Here is a 17,390-nt window from a genome sequence, read left to right on the forward strand (position 1 = left end):
CTGGCCAGCCTCCTTGGCAGGATCTGCGGATGCTTGCTATTCTGACACAGACCTTCCTCGGTAGCCTCAAAAACCACCTCCTTTACTTACGTCGGGTCATTGGCTAAGTTCAAAAACAGGCAGACGTTATCCATGGAGCCATTTTCTTCGAAGTCCGATTTGAAGAAGCGAGCAGTCTCCATGTTTACCTACAGAGATATTGAGCACATCGAGACTAGAAGGGAAAGGGATCGTAGGCCACATCAGGGACTAACATTTTAAGTCTTTTTTTCTTTTTTACTATACCGTTTGTTAAGTGCTTACTACGTGCCGGGCACAGTACTAAGCGCTGGGATAGGTACAAGATACTCAGGTTGGACAAAGTCCATGCACGGCCCATATGGGTCTCACGGTCTTACTCCCCATTTTTACAGATGAGGGAAATGAGGGCCAGAGGAGTGACTTAACCAAGCCAGAATTAGAACCCAGATCCTGCTGAACTGGACCCACTAGGCCATGCTCCTTCTTTCATCGGATAAGCTAAGGCAGCGGCCCAAAGGAGCAGGTGGCTACGGCTGTTCACCAAGAGAAGGATACCCCTGACTTCCGAGTCGGGTGAATTTAGCTTAAACCCTTTATCTGATTTTGACACACGCTCAGTGATCTCGGGGAGGCGGGGGAAAGGCAGCCATCTAGCTGGGTTGCAGCAGGGTAGGAGGGCACAGCTAATAAAGCAGTGCCAAAACAATCCGTGCACAGTCCTTCACAACACTTTAAAATCTAGAAACGAGCAGGCCCAAGGAGCTACATTGCCAGAACTCCCACTTGTGGATTCATTCATTCAATAGTATTTATTGAGCGCTTACTATGTGCAGAGCACTGTACTAAGCGCTTGGGATGAACAAGTCGGCAACAGATAGAGACGGTCCCTGCCGTTTGACGGGCTTACAGTCTAATCGGGGGAGACGGACGGACAAGAACAATGGCAATAAACAGCGTCAAGGGGAAGAACATCTCGTAAAAACAATGGCAACTAAATAGAATCGAGGCGATGAACAATTCATTAACAAAATAAATAGGGTAACGAAAATATATACAGTTGAGCGGACGAGTACGGTGCTGTGGGGAGGGGAAGGGAGAGGTGGAGGAGCAGAGGGAAAACGGGAAAATGAGGCTTTAGCTGCGGAGAGGTGAAGGGGGGATGGCAGAGGGAGTAGTGGGGGAAGAGGAGCTCAGTCTGGGAACGCCTCTTGGAGGAGGTGATTTTTAAGTAGGGTTTTGAAGAGGGAAAGAGAATCAGTTTGGCAGAGGTGAGGAGGGAGGGCGTTCCGGGACCGCGGGAGGACGTGACCCAGGGGTCGACGGCGGGATAGGCGAGACCGAGGGACGGTGAGGAGGTGGGCGGCGGAGGAGCGGAGCGTGCGGGGTGGGCGGTAGAAAGAGAGAAGGGAGGAGAGGTAGGAAGGGGCAAGGTGATGGAGACCCTTGAAGCCTAGAGTGAGGAGTTTTCGTTTGGAGCGGAGGTCGATAGGCAACCACTGGAGTTGTTTAAGAAGGGGAGTGACATGCCCAGATCGTTTCTGCAGGAAGATGAGCCGGGCAGCGGAGTGAAGAATAGACCGGAGCGGGGCGAGAGAGGAGGAAGGGAGGTCAGAGAGAAGGCTGACACGGTAGTCTAGCCGGGATATAACGAGAGCCCGTAATAGTAAGGTAAGCCGTGGATCCAAGGACACCACTCGGTACGTCACCGCAATAGCTCAAAGGTGACAGTTTTCCTTCCGTTCTGCAACGCTTCGATTCCACTTACCCCCATAGCCGCAAATACGATGGCGAAGTTCTCCTCGCTGTAGTCCATCACATCTTTGGATTTCTTCACTAAACCAGCCTGGCGACAGATCTGTGCCGCGATCTGATGGCGTTACAAGAAGCGAAGAGCGTGACTCATTAACTGCCGATGCCTAGAGGTTTTGCTTTTCCTAGGGATCTGTTCTCACTCCCCTGAGACTGTGAATCATTTGTGGGCAGTGTCTGTATCCGACCGCTTTATTTGCATTTTCCCAGTCCTGAGCCGAGTGCCCTGCACACACAGTGATAGAGTCTCCCACCAGGGATGACGGACGAGCTTCGGCGCCAAGACGCCAGGGCCGAGAACTCGCACGAAGGGGGTCGATCAGACGGTGGGCCCTGCACCGTCTCTGCTCTGTCTCCGCTATCACATTTCCGCTGGGACACAGAGTGTGACGATCCAGCAGGCCGACGGACACAGCTGAAGCCCACGCGGGGTCTGTGCCCAGGTTCGTCAGCTACCGGCAGCACTGGATCTCAAAGAACTGGACCGATGGGGCTTAAGGCACTGAATACTATAACAATAAGGATGGGACGTCTGGCGCTTACTGTGTGTCAAGCCCTGTTCGAGATGCAGGCTAATCAGGTTGGACACAGTCCACGTCCCACGTGGGGCTCGGAACATTAATCCCCATTTTAGAGATGAAGGAACTGAGGCACAGATGAGTAACAGCAATTATGGCATTTGTTAAGCGCTTACTATGTGCCAGGCACTGTACTAAGCGATGGGGTGGATACAAGCAAATTGGGTTGGACACAGTCCCTGTCCCACATGGTGCTCACAGTCTAAATCCCCATTTTACAGATGAGGTAACAGGCACAGAGGAGTAAAGTGACTTGCCCAAGGTCACAGGGCAGACAAGTGGCGGAGCCGGGACTAGAACCCATGATCTTCTGACTCCCAGGCCTGTGCTCTATCCACTACATCATGCTGCTTCTCTGTGACTTGCGCAAGGTCAGGCTGACAGGTGGCGGAGTCGGAGTAGAAGCCAGGTCCTGACGCCCAGGCCCGTGGTCTAACCACTAGGCCAAGCTACTTTGGGGCTCAGGTATTTTAATAGGTCGATGCAACTTTCTCCGGTTGCTTCTGGAGTTTGATTCCACATAAAATTAGGGTCTGTTTGAGAGGACTTCAGGAGACAAGATAATGGTCGCAGAGAAGCCCCCCACTTTTGCCTCTGAAATCAACCGGAAGACAAAAGACCAGGGGATAATGGAATTCTTAGAGCAATATGTGGCAGACTAGAGAAAGCCTTGAAAATACACAATTATGAAATTATTTTAAACCAAAGCTCTAAGTGCACTCTACAAAAATACATGCTAGTACCTACCTCATTGTGTGGTAAACCAGCAGCAGAGAAAATGGGAATCTTCTGTCCTCTTGCAATACTGTTCATACCATCTATGGCAGAAATGCCGGTCTGAATCATCTCCTCGGGGTAGATTCGACACTGAGGATTGATCGGTTGACCTAATGAATTTCCAAAAGAAAAAATTTTTACTTACCTAGGTTTTGCTCATCAAAATACCAGAGCCAGACAAAACCGTTTCTCCTACATTTAAATTCCTTTTTCAAAATAAATCTCCTTTTCAAATTGAGTTGTGGGAGTACTTATATCAGAATTTTGTATCTCTTGAAACCACTGGATTGCAGCAATACACAAAACAAAGGCAAAAATGGATTTCTAGTCCTTTCCCTCAAAGCCAAGGTTGCAATACTTAAGACGCTAATTTCCACGACATCCCTTGGGAAGGTTGTAACTGGAATAACTTGCGGTCATTCAAATTCCACCCTCAAAATTCCAGAAAGTAAAAACGCTATCCCATCTATTGCCTGCTATAAGCACATACCCATGATGTCAAGAAAATCTTCAGCCAGGACCACGGGGCCTCTGTCAATGGGTTTCCCTGATCCATTGAAGACACGACCTATTATTAAAAAAAAAAGTCACAGTAGTACCCACAGGATAACCCAGCTACTTTCCAACTCTGGCAATTCTGACAACTATATATATATATATATATACACACACGATTTACTACATACCAAGCATATCCTCGGACACTGGTGTTCGAAGAATATCGCCAGTAAACTCACAAGAGGTTTTCTTGGCATCTATGCCAGAAGTTCCTTCAAATACCTACCAGGATGGGAGAAATATAATGAAAGGACTGGAAACTCTAAAAAGATGGGAATCCATGCTCAGAATAGCACAATACATAGGTGGGCACCTCAATACTTTTTTTGGACAATTTGGTGAATAAGCAAGGACCAGAAGCCTGAACTTCATTTCCCCTTTCTTCCCAATGCTTCGCTGCATCACTGGACCCCGTCCTTGCTTTTTCCTGTCCTTGCACAGCCGGATGAGGACAAGTCGCAAGGATGCTTGATGGTACCGGATGCAACGCACCGTAGGCATTTGGGAAGAACCAATCAAGTGACAAAATTTGGGATGCTGAGAAGGCAAGCTGGGGAGGATGGGCTATGAGGAGAGCCTTGATTACGGGGAGGGTTGTGGGAGGTACGGTCAGAAGACGCTCAGTAGGAATGAGGGAAACAGGTTGGGGAGGAACGCGTGAAGACAGCAGATATAAAAGGAGGGGTGAACTGGTGAAAAGCCTTGAAGCTAATCGTGTGGAGTTTTTACTTGATGGGGAGGGGCATGGGACGGCAGTGGAGGGTTTTGAGGAATGGAAAGGTGCTACCTTGCAGTTGTAGTATGGGTTGAAGAGGGGACAGATGGGAGGGACTGGAGTCAGGGAGCCAGTAAGGACGATGGCAGTCGTGTAGTCACAGTACGACCAGAGCTTGAACGAAGAGTGGTCGCCGTTTGAGTGGAGAGGAAGTGGCGAATCTGGGAGACGTCGAATCTGACTGCTTCCCCGACCTCAGAGTGCAATCGCCTTGGCCCTGAAGACACCCCCTCCAGCCCCAACCACAACTGCAGCCGCCATTCCCCTATGTCATCGGGCCCCATCTTGTTCTGTTTTAGCCCGGCACGGTGGCGCAAACAGCGGTGGGCCTTCCACGCTTTAGGAGTCGGGGTGGCTACTGGACCCCAAATGGTTCAGCCTGGACAGAGAGGAGCACCACACACCTCTTTTAATGGCAATATTCTGCTGTTCTTACGCTTCATTGTAGTCCTAGTCTTACGCTGTGTTTGTTTCATCTCTCTTGACGTGTCTGTCACCAACCCACCTCTTGGGCGCCAGGAATCATCTCTAATTCTCTTCTGAGAAATCCTTTCACCTTTAGTACAGAGCACTGCCCGCAGAGTAGGTGCTTTAAAAACACTAGTCCGGCTACTTACGTGGTGGGCCGGAGCTTAAAACTGCTGTTAGGTGGAGTCAGCTTGACACCATTCAGATCGAAGAGCTAACTTTTAAGAGACAACTGAGAGGAAGATGAATTTAAACGCCCTTGTATGTAATTCATTCCTAAGGGTCCGTTACCTGTGAACTACATTCCACCGTGCCACTTTCACTATGTAAAATCAGCTCCGGTTCGCCAACTAGAAATTCACAGAGTCAGGCACAGAACTAAGAAGACAGGTGACTGATATCTGCTATGAGCAAATATCTAATGAAATCACAGGAACTGGTCTTTCCTAATAAAAAACAGACGCCGACATTTAACGAGCCCAGAGATTCCTCACAGGGTGAAAGCTGGACAGAGGGGGAGAGCGCTGCTTATAACTTACCTGAACTACTGCTTTAGTGCCACTAACTTCTAGAACCTGCCCGCTTCTCTTTGTGCCATCAGGAAGTGTCAAGTGAACAATTTCAGCATACCTGGGAAACTAAACAAAAAACAGATGAGGGGAATAAAGTATATTGAAAAATAATTCACAGCAACCACTACAGGTGCGTGGTATTCCAAGCTTACTCGGCAAACGGTTCCTACCTTCAAGCAATTTAACCGATACATGATATATCTATTTACATTGTATGCAAAACACTGGCTGACTGTTGGAGGTAGGCACCGGAGCTGCAGATACGGCTACAATCTGCACACCTGCCAACGGCCCAAAAGAGAAAAAAAGAATCAACCAGCTGGAACGACCACTTGTATTTTGCTGGATAAAAGGGGCAGTAAGCTGCCGCGGCTGCGGTCAAAGGTCCCGTTTCACCAGGAAGTGCGTGAGTCCCATTTCTCGCCAGCCTAAGTCTGAGGGAGTGAGGGGCAGGGCACCTCGTTAACCCCCTCCCCCAGGAGCAGAAAATGGGAACCGGGCATCCTCCTCTACACTCTAAGTACGGGTCACGGAGTGGAAAAGAGGGCCACTCTTAGCACGTCTCCTATTTAGAGTCTGGAGGGACAAGGAAGGAGGGAATACTAGGGATTCAACTTCAAACTCCTCCCCTACAGCCTGAGTCCAAGCAGGAAGGAAGGACTTTTTAGTCTGCCTACACCATTATTTTTTAAATGGTATTTGTTATGCAAATAAACAATTAAGCAAGCACTTGAACCTCACCTCTGTCAATAATGCTATCACTTATCAGGATAGCTGGGTGTCAAAAGTAATGAGAAGCAACTTGGCTTAGTGAGTCGAGTACAGACCTGGGAGTCAAAAGGAGCTGGGTTCTAATTCCGGCTCTGCCACAATTTATGCTGTGTGACCTTGTACAAGTCACAACTTCTCTGGGCCCCAGTTATCTGTAAAAGGGGGATTAAGACTGGGAGCCCCATGTGGGACAGGGACTGCTGTCCAACCTGATTAACTTGTATCTGCCTCAGTGCTTAGAGCAATACTTGGCACATAGTAAGGCCGTAACACGTATCATAATTATCATTATTGTTAATGAACTTACACAATTAGTCACCGTGAACGGGAGTTGAGGAAAGGTTTTGTACATCTGACTGTGCTAGGCTAAATCAATTTATTTACAAATTACAGGTTTCTACTGACAATAGCCCTGAAGAATGATTTACATATAAGCTGCGGAGAATAAAGTATACAGAAGTTAGTTTAAAGTCTCATTAAGAACTGTACCTCAAAGGATACCAAGTAGCCACTGGGTTAATGTTCGTAGAAGTACTTCACATACCACAACTGATTTTAAAGAATATTTTCTGGTCTTTGGACAGGTCTCTTCCGTAATTTGATTTAAAACTTGAATTAAAAAATATGGTCACTTAAGAACCCCAATTTCTCAGTTCAAAGCAAAGTAGAACACATACATGAGAAGTATTCCTGTGTACCACTTTGAAGAGGAACTGAGAATCTTATGTTAAAGGAAAACTAAAACTCATTGGGGAACGCTAATCATTTTTTCCATCAATCCTGTCGATCTATTTTCAGGGCATGTTTCAACAAGCACCTCTCTAAACAATGGTTTTCTATTTTCACTTCACAGTCAGTTCTTCTATAATGGGCTTTGGATAAAGCACTATTAAGAAATCACAAAACATTCTTCTCACAACACCTGTCTGGATGCAGTGTGATGAGAAGCTGGAGAGACAGCTTGGTGCGTGACACCAACCAAGCCATGCATTCTGTGACGTGAGTTTGTGAATGTGGCGTTGTTCAGGAACACAATCCCACAATACCGAAGGTAATTTTATGTACATCTAGAGCAAATGATTTCATAATGTATTATTAAACACTGAGTTGCTGTCTAAATTAGATTTAAACATTTAAACTTCTTCAAAATATCACGACAGGAGTACTACTTACCTTGACATGATCCAAGATTACCAATGGACCATTGACTCCTGATACCGTCTTGTATGCTGGAAAGGAGAAAAACAGCAGTGAGCTTTAGTGAAATACCATGAAACCCTGAAAGGTTTCAGTCAGACAGCAAATGCCCATTTTTATGATTGGTGGGTTTTTTGGTTTTTGGTTTTTTTAAAAAAAACAAAAAAAACACACAAACAACTGTTGCTCTCCCAAGGTAACTTTCCCAAAGTAAGGTAGGCAACTTTTGCACAACACTCAGCTCTCTTAAAATGCCCTGCAAAACTTCACCTAAAGGAAAACTCATAGCTTATTCATGGCAACCACAGCTGTGCGACAAGCTTTCTCCAACCATGTTCCATCCCACACCCAAAGAGGCTCACCTTATCAGATGAATGTTCCCTAATGCTAAACCTCAGAGGGAAAACAGAACAGGACCAATCATATTTGAGCGCTCACGGTGTACAGAGCACTGTACTGAAGACCCAGAAGGGTCCAATATACAATACAGAGTTGGCAGACACAATCCCTGCCTACAGTGAGCTTACGGTCTGGATGGGGAGACGGACATTAACAAATAAATAACGGATATGGACGTAACTGCTGTGGGGGCTGAGGGAGGGATGTATACAGGGGCAAATCCAAGCGGAAAGGCAACCAGGAGGGAGCGAGAGGCAAGGAGAGGTTAGTCAAGAAAGACCTCTTGGATAAGGCTTTGAAGGTGGGGAGAGTGATCGTCTGTCTGCTACGAAGAGCCTAAGGTAAGAGGTTTCTGTCTGATGCGGATGGGCAACTACTGGAGGTTCCCGAGTGGGGAAACACGGATGGACCGTTTTGAACAAAAATGATCCAGGCAGCAGAGTGAAGTACGGACCGCAGTGGGGCGAGACGGGAGGCAGGGAGGTCAGCCAGGAGGCTGATGCCGTAATCAAGGCAGGCTAAAACAGGTGCTTGGATTAACGCGGTAGTAGGCTGGATGGAGAGGAAAGGGTGGATTTTAGCAAAACCGAGAAGGTTGAAACAAGAGGATTTGGTGACAGGTTGAATATGTGATTTGAATGAGAGACATAAGTTGAGGATAAGGCCAAGGTTATTGGCTTGTGAGACAGGGAGGATGGTGGTGCTGTCTAGAGGGATGGGAAGGTCATGGGGAGGGGAGGGTTTGGGTGGGAATGAGGAGTTCTGTTCCGGACATGTTAAGTTTGAGGTGTCGGGGGGACATCCCCCGGTGGAGATGTCACAAAGGCAGGAGAGAATATGACACTGCAGAGGAGGAGAGAGATCGGGGCTGGAGAGGGAGATTTGGGAATCATCAGCACAGAGATGGTAGTTGAAGCCATGGGAGCAGATGTGTTCTCCAAGGGAGTGGTTGTAGATGGAGAATAAAAGGGGAACCCGGGAAAGACTGAGAACGAGTGGCCCGAGAGATATGAGGAGAACTAGGAGAGGACAGTGTCGGTGAAGCCACGACTGGATGGCGTTTCCAGGAGACGGGGGGAGTTGCAGCTGAGAGGTAGGAGGAGGATTAGGATGGAGTAGAGGCCGATGGATCTGGCAACCACTGGTGACCCTTGAGAGGACAGTTTTGGGGGAGTGAAGGAGCAGAAGCCGGATTAGAGGGGGTCAGGGAGAGCACTGGAGGAGAGGAAGTGGAGGCAGCAGATGTAGACAATTTAGTCAAGAAGCCTCGAGAGAAAAAAACAAAACAATCATTTACTGAATATTTACTTACGGGGGGATTACATGTGGGACAGGAATTAAATCCAACCTGACAACCTTGCATCTATCCCAGTATTAGTACAATGCCTGGCACAGAGTAAGTGCTTAATGAATACCATCAAATAAATAATACAAATGTGGGCAGGGATTGTCTCTATCGCTGAACTGTACTTTCCAAGTGCTTAGTACAGGGCTCGGCACACAATAAGCGCTCGATAAATACCACTGAATAAATCGAATGAGTGAAGCGAGGTAGGGTGGAGCAGGAAGTCACTGGAGTGGAGGAGTGAAAGAAAGCAGGGGAAGGATCATCGGGAACAGCCGCACGGATATCGATCAATGATGGGATGGGGAAAGAGAGAGGAATGTGAGAAAGAGATCAAAACGGTTCAGAAAATTGGAGGGGGGCCTGGGGGTGACAGGTGACTGTGACTAGTCACTCGAGCGCGTGGCAGAGGTGGGCGATATAGGCTTCAAAGGAAGGGAAAGGGAGAGGGATGGGGTGCAAAAGCTGCATTGGGGAGCAAGAAGGAAGCCCCTTCTGCCCCCTTTCCCAGTGGACTGGATCTTGGGTAAGAGGAGAGGATGAGGCCCACTCTAGAGAGAGCAGACGTGGAGACTGTCATCTGGAGGGAGTATAGCTCTGGTAATTCAAAAGCTGCCGCTCACCATTCCCAAAGTCCCACTCTCGCATTTAGTGTTGCTAAATTCCCCGTCGTCCAAATCAGACTCAAGTGCTATATTGTGTCCACTGGCCACAGACACTTTAACACTTTCGATTTTTACAACTGAAAAAAAAAAAACTTGTTAAATTCCAAATTGGGAAACACAAAAGGGTACTTGCGGAGAAGGAACTTAATATCAAAGTCACTACCACTTCTCATTCTTCTCTAAACTCTAACTCTCCTTAACAGTTGTATTTCAAATGGCCTTTCCTTTCTTCGAGGGGATTGTCACAGCATGCTCTGACATTAAAAAGTAATATTAAAAAATCCAGAATGTTTGAGATCAGGACATTTCAGATTTTAAGTTACATATGTCCCAGCAAATGCCCGACTCTTGGACGGCAGTAGCGGCCCATGCACACGCGTAAATCTATTTTCAGCTCTCTTTCTGCCTGCCCCGACTTTCGCGACCACTGTCCCTTTTGCTGCTGCTCCCGGAGGCCTCGGGCCATTAATTCAAGGAACTCGACTGACTCCAAAGAGCAGCGAAGCAGCAAACCTTGTTTAAGTTTGGTCACTGCCAAAGAGGCTGAAATCCTACTTCCCCGAGAAAAGGTGCGGGTGCAGCAACTGTATATATTTTCGCAACTGTATATATTTTCATTACCCTATTTATTTTGTTAATGAATTGTACATCGCCTCGATTCTATTTAGTTGCCATTGTTTTTACGAGATGTTCTTCCCCTTGACTCTATTTATTGCCATTGTTCTTGTCTGTCCGTCTCCCCCGATTAGACCGTAAGCCCGTCAAACGGCAGGGACTGTCTCTATCTGTTGCCGACTTGTTCATCCCAAGCGCTTAGTACAGTGCTCTGCACAGAGTAAGCGCTCAATAAATACTATTGAATAAGTGGGCAGAGTGGCAGGCACTCCTCGCACGAAGCAAAGAACACGACAGCCCCTCACTATTATTAACCGTATCTATTGAGCGCTTACCGTGTGCAAAGCACGGTATATAACACTTGGGAGAGTACAAGAGAACATCAAGCACATTTCCTGCCCACAAGGAGCTCACAGTCGAGAGCATCTAGACTACAGTCTAGTAAAATATTTTGGATCTTCGGCGATGTTCTCGGTATTTGAGGATACAGGCTACAACTGTAAGACAGAGAACAACGTTCAGCTCACGGCAATTTGGGCAGTACAAAGACAACCGAATGAAGAGAATGGCTGGGAAGATTTTTTACGTAAAGAAAGAGAGACCTCTTGTCATTTTGGCCATTAGACCTCGCAGTGTTACAGGGTGAGCAAGCCTCTTAAAAGCAATATCAAAATAAACATTTCAACAAATTTCCTTTAGGCTTGATGTAATTTACATGAAGGTACGAACCACTGTCTCAGTTCTTCAGAGGTCCTAAACAAAATCGGGCCCAGTTTTTCTCATTTAAAAGTAGACATTTATGGGCAAAAAAAATCCAGTATCAATCGTTACTTCTGGGAGATTTCAGAGTACAAAGGGCCTGGAAACTTGCTTCATTTATTATGATGTTTCAACTAGCAAGGAGCCTGGGACAAGGGCAGAGCATTAACAGTTGATGTTTGAATCAGTACTTGAAGTGTCTGAGATTAAGTCTAAAATTTAAGTCATGTGGTGCTAAAATGTAATTGTCTCTAAAAATACTCAGTGCATTAGGTCACAAGATTAGAGAAAGTACAACTATTGTCTCTAAGGAAGGCGTGTTTACAAAGGGATTAGGGTTCCCCCAAAGCTCTTGAGAAAATAGGAACAATAACTGTCTTCCTTTTTAAAAACCGTTGGCTCCATTTCAATTGGGTGAGACTAGAACTTGGATCAAAAAGTGTGTTAAAATGTTCACACGCCTTTGAACTAACTGGGAAGCAGGTGGGAAGCGGCGTGGCCTAGTGGAAAGGGCATTGGCCTAGGAGTCAGAGGACTTGGGTTCTAATCCTAGTTACATCATGTGCCTGCTGGGTGACCTTGGGCAAATCACTTCACTGGGCCTCGGTTACCTCACCTGTACAATACGGAGTAAGACTGTGAACCCCATGTGGGACAAGAACTGTGTCCAATCTGATTATCTTGTACCTACCACAACATCTAGCAGAGCGCCTGGCACGTAGTAAGCATTTAACAAATTCCATTAAAAAAATTAAAAATCTACACATGCCTTAATTTAGTAAAGTCTGAGAGCAAATTATACTCAGAGTTCTAGCCTGAAAACCCGTCACTTCAGATTTTCAGAGATCTATTTGTGATTTTACTTGTTCTCCTAGAACTGTTTCCTCTTTTCCTTACACCAAAGATACTTACTCCGAGGCCTCATGCTCAAAACCCAGCCTCGCTTAATCTATGTCAATATAGGAAGCATGTTACAAGTCACAAGATTTAACTGGTCATAAGAAAAAAATGTGACCGAGAGAGAGATCATTAATCATGGTTCTTTCCCCCTCTGGAAACAGTGAGCAAATGAAAGCTATCCCCTCTCAGAACATAAATGCAGCGTACAGGGTGTCAAAGAAAACTCACACGCGGCATTAAAGATAGCAGGGAAACACAGTAAGCTTGGAAAATACATGCACTCTTATAAACCACCATTTACCTCTGGCAAACCACTCACACCATAGGACAGAATGAGAAGCTATTTCCATCCAGTTTCTATTGTAACGGGAAGGCTGATGGCCTGGTCACACACGGGACAGGGACTGTGTCCCACCTGATTAACTTCTATGTACCCCAGTGCTGAGAACAGTGCTTGACACACAGTAAACGTTTAACAAATACCATAACAATAAAGTACTTATTCGAAGCAGGATTGGTAAGACTTTACCCGGTCTTTAAACTTTTCAGTTTGTGACTAATTTGAAGTTTGGGGGGGGGGGGGGGGAGTGGGTATATGGTCAGTATTAATTTGGCACCAATCTCCCTTTCGCTTACTAATTTTACCATTAGCTCGAGGGTCCCTTTTCACTGCCCAGATAAAATATCAGCTAAGATATTAGTCAGATCATGAGGCCTATCACTCTTGCTTAGTCTAAATTAGATTTATACAGAAACTAAAAAGAATAAGAAAAAGTCACAAATTTCCTTTAAATAGGAGAGTCTAAAATGTCTTGGGGAGGGGAGATTAGGAGATTAGGTTTGAGTTTGCTTGGAATGTGAAAATCTACAAACTGCTCCCAAACACTTGATTGAACAGCACTAGTTAACCTTTGGGCGTTTCTTCCTAGTGGTTTATGTCTCCAAGGAGAAGAAGATGGATGTTCTCTGTTATCTACAGAATAGGAAGAGCAGAGAGGGTCAGAATTAATAGATTTTTACTTGAAATACTGTTTAACCATACTTCATCAGGACTGATAACTTCCCCAAGTCAAGCCATGCTCACAGGGGTGTTTCCCCCCCCAAAATATAAAATAAGGATCAAGAGAAACCCCACACTTTATCAGTGGGGGGGGGGGGGGAACAAAACCCTACCCTCCACTAGGAATTTCACAGTCAGAACAGTCTATAGCAGAGGCAGCTTTTATCAAAAGCTTTGCCTCTAATCCTAAAGAACAAACATTTTCAGTGTAAAACTAAAAATCAAATCCACTCAAGCTTCACAGAAACTTCATTCTGGTCAGGGAACATTCCCTTCTCCCACATCCCCACATTATTTTTCCAGTTACAATATTACCACTGAAGGTTGTGAAATAGCCAAAAAGGGAAACTCAACAATTACAGCACTTGCACAATATAAGAACTACCTTCTTAGCTTCTCTGCCCTATTAGCCAACAGAGACCTACAGTAATCCTGAATAACTCTTGCCTCTTTCACAAGGGAATAGCTATTTACCCCTTTGAAATCAGTTCTGAACCCTCAACTATTACTTATATTTATGTTACACCAACTTCGTTATTTTGTTACCGTATGAGAGGCTAAAAAGTTACTTAATCAAGCCTCAGTTTTGAGATTTCCATTGTTCAAAACGATGTTTTGTCTCCAATTAACAACTCAGTCTTCTTCCCCCGAGTTTTAAAAAACAAAACACAAAACAAAACCCCACAAACTGAACAGTCCTTGTCTTCAGGATTAAATCAAGGTTAAAGGGAGGAGAGAAACCATATAGTGTAAACATGTAATTTTTTTCCCCATTATTCAGCTGTATTTATTGAGTGCTGTTTGCCGAGCACTGTACTAAGCACTTGGGAGAATACAATACAACAATAAAGAGACATCCCCTGCCCACAACGAGCTTAGAGTTGGGGGTTGAGGGGGACGAAAGGGGGAGAGACATCAATCCAAATAAATTACAGATTTGTACATAAGTGCTATGGGGCTGGGAAGGGGGAAGAGCAAAGGGAGCACGTCGGGGTGACGCAGAAGTGAATGGGAGAAGAGGAAAGGGGAGGGCTTAGTCCGGAAAGGCCTCTTGGAGGAGATGTGCCTTCAATATAAGGCTTTGAAGGAGGGGAGAGTCATTGTCAGTTGGAATTGAGAGAGAAGATTAGTATTAGAGGAACAAAGTGCGCAGGCTGGGTACTAAAAGGAGAGTAGCAAGGTGAGGTAGGAGGGGGCTAGCTGATCGAGTCCTTTAAAGCTGATGGTAAGGAGTTTCTGTTTGAAGTGGAGGAGGACGGGTGTCCAGTGGAAGACTGGAGTGGCATGGACTGAATATTTCTGTAGAAAAACGATTTGGATTGGAGTGAAGAAGAGACTGGGAGGTCAGCAACAAGGTTGATTTCTTACGTTTGGCTGCTCTGATCATCATTAGCCCATCTTCCTGCCCCAACCCGAATTTTACAAGTCAATTTAAAGTTGGGCATATCTTTCTGCCATATGGAGACAGACGTGGATATCACTTAGGATAGAGTCACAATAAATCCTGTTGACCTGACATCTTTTTAAAATGGAAAAGTTTCAGACTATTACCATAACTTCCGTGTGTAGGGCACTGTACATACTACGTGCTTGCGAGCAAATGATCGATCGTATTTATTGAGCACTTACTGTGTGCAGAGCACTGTACAACAGCAGAGATTTGGTAGACATGTTCCCTGTCCACAAGGAGTTTACAGTCTACAAGATTCAGAAGACATGTTCCTTGCCCTCAAGGATCTTACAGTCTAGCAGAAGGAGACAAGTAAGGTACAGGTAAGCCTAAAGTTAAGAGTATATAAGAGGGCTATATAAGGGCCACAGGGGGTTATGGTAGCAAGTGATTAAAACTAAACCCTGAAACAAAATTTACTAAGAGAGGAAAATCCAAGCATTACTTGCCATTTACTAAACATTGATTCATAGTTTAAACTTTATATATCTATATACACACACACACATACATATATATATATAAAGCTATGAATAAATAGCTTTATTGAGCTCCTCCTTCCTCAACTTGCTATATATGCGTGTTTGTGTGTATGTGTGTATATATATATATATATACATATATATATATATACATATAGAGAGAGAGAGTGCGCAGATGTACACATATCTAAGTGCTGAGGGAGCAGTTGGCATGAGGTGACCAGGGGTGTGGAATTCATCTGAGAAATGCCTTCTGGAAGAGAAGGCTTTCAAGAGGGAAAGAAATGAAGTTCTGTGAAAGCTTCTAAACCTCCATGATCCTGCCTGAGGCAGGAAGGAACCTGGAAGCTCTTCCTTTCAACAGTAATATACTAAAGCTTTTGTTGTTGGCATTATTTTGACTTACTGCTGTTTGTGTTCTTTTCTTGTGTGTCTATTCATTTTCAGCTAACGTTTTAGGGCTTGATAAAGTATGCTGCACATAACCGGTGCTCAGTAAATATTACTGAATCTCTAACCTCTTCGGCTTAACATCCCATTCTTCCCCTAGCACTTGGAATAGTGCAAAAGGTGAGTTAAGCTAAATAGGTGTAATGAATAACAATAATAAAGTTTAGTGTTGTGAATTTCAAAACTACTCTGCACAAGTTTAGATCTGAGTCATTATGGTTAGGGTCCTTTGACACCAATTTCTAAAATGACTGTTTATCGCCTCTTGATTCCTCCCACTGTGAATCATTTCAAAAATCAAATCACTGCCACAGTATGGAAAGGTTATTCACTGCGTGGTGGCGGGTGGGGGGGGGGGGGGGGGGAAATTATCAAACCATCTGGGTGTGCATCCAGTTTCCACCGATCAGATTCAACTCCCCGTACATTTTAGGAGGATCATTTTCAAAGTCCATTTTAGGGCGAGCCTTTCAGCCGACGCTCTTACTTCGCAGACTTTTGCAAAGGGATAATTCCATAAGGCCGCCTTATGTTTTCCGGGAAAAACAGGGACTGCCGCGAAACACAAGATGAGCAGAAGGGAAGGTATAAAAATTTTTAAATCAGACATTCTTGGGACAAATTAACCTCTCCTTCTTGGGCAAAGAAGCCACCCGCACGGTTTGCTAAACCGTATATTCTGCGGAGTCTATACAGGCGACGATCCATCTTCATTTAGAGAATTTTCCTCCGGGCCCTTCCTCAAACCCGAGAGGCCCACGTATCCTGGATTTTCTTCTGCTTCTGCTTCGCCCTCATTCGATGCAACGCTGCAGTGCCGTCACATGACGGATGGCGATGGGCTGAGCCAGACAGGGGAGCCCTTGCTAAATCCTTCATCTGATTTTCTTTTCACCCAAAGAGCCACCCACAGACGAGCTCTTTGGTAATTAACACGCACATACGCAGGCTCATCATCCTGGAAGTGAACCGTCGTCCTAAGCTTAAGCGTAAAAAAATCCCTACCCTAGCTCCCTTCATTCATCCTTACCCTTTGGAGAGATTTTAGCTGTACCAGAATCCTTCAAACCCTTAGCATCAGGTCTTCTTTATTCAATCCATCGTATTTATTAAGCTCTTGAGACAGTGCTTTGCACACAGTAAGCGCTCAATAAATACGACTGAATGAATGAATGAAGCACTTGTGTGCAGAGCACTGTACTAAGCGCTTGGGAGAGTAAACTATCACAATAAACGGACAGATTCCTTGCCCGTAATGAGTTTACAGTCTGCTACCGGCCCGGTTCGCCTAACTGACCCGGATTCTGTTCGGATCGGCACCCCCCCCCCCCCCCGGGCTTAGTACAGTGCCTGGCACAGTGTAAGCGCTTGACAGATACCGTATTTATTATTATAGAAATGCCGGCTGGGGCATGGAGATGTGCAGAGGAAAGGGAGAACAGTGCGTGGCACGTAGTAAGCGCTTAATCATCATTATGAAGGGCAGAGAAGCAGCGTGGCTTAGTGGGAAGAGCCTGGGCTTGGGAATCAGAGGAGGTGGTTTCTAATTCCACTTCTGCCACTTGTCTGCTGTGTGACCCTGGGCAAGTCACTTGACTTCCCTGGGCCTCAGTTACCTCATCTGTAAAATGGGGATTAAGACCGTGAGCCCCACGTGGGACAACCTGATTATCTTGTATCTACCCCAGCCTTAGAACAGTGCTTGATATACTGTAAGCACTGACACACCATCTTCATCA

General features: G+C 45.5%; 1 protein-coding gene across 1 annotated transcript in view; it reads right to left on the reverse strand.

Moving 5' to 3' along the window:
• ATP6V1B2 (ATPase H+ transporting V1 subunit B2) overlaps positions 1-17,390 on the reverse strand; it is a 29,539-nt gene that overhangs the window by 8,867 nt on the left and 3,282 nt on the right. The window contains exons 2-8 of the mRNA XM_029065416.2: positions 7,503-7,558; positions 5,526-5,624; positions 3,872-3,965; positions 3,676-3,753; positions 3,156-3,295; positions 1,787-1,888; positions 91-188 (exon numbers count right to left, since the gene is read on the reverse strand). Coding sequence (XP_028921249.1) covers positions 91-188; positions 1,787-1,888; positions 3,156-3,295; positions 3,676-3,753; positions 3,872-3,965; positions 5,526-5,624; positions 7,503-7,558 — 667 coding nt within the window. The remainder of the gene's footprint in view (positions 1-90; positions 189-1,786; positions 1,889-3,155; positions 3,296-3,675; positions 3,754-3,871; positions 3,966-5,525; positions 5,625-7,502; positions 7,559-17,390) is intronic.

Source organism: Ornithorhynchus anatinus, chromosome 5 (genome assembly GCF_004115215.2).
Source record: "Ornithorhynchus anatinus isolate Pmale09 chromosome 5, mOrnAna1.pri.v4, whole genome shotgun sequence".
NCBI classification, from domain to species: domain Eukaryota; kingdom Metazoa; phylum Chordata; class Mammalia; order Monotremata; family Ornithorhynchidae; genus Ornithorhynchus; species Ornithorhynchus anatinus.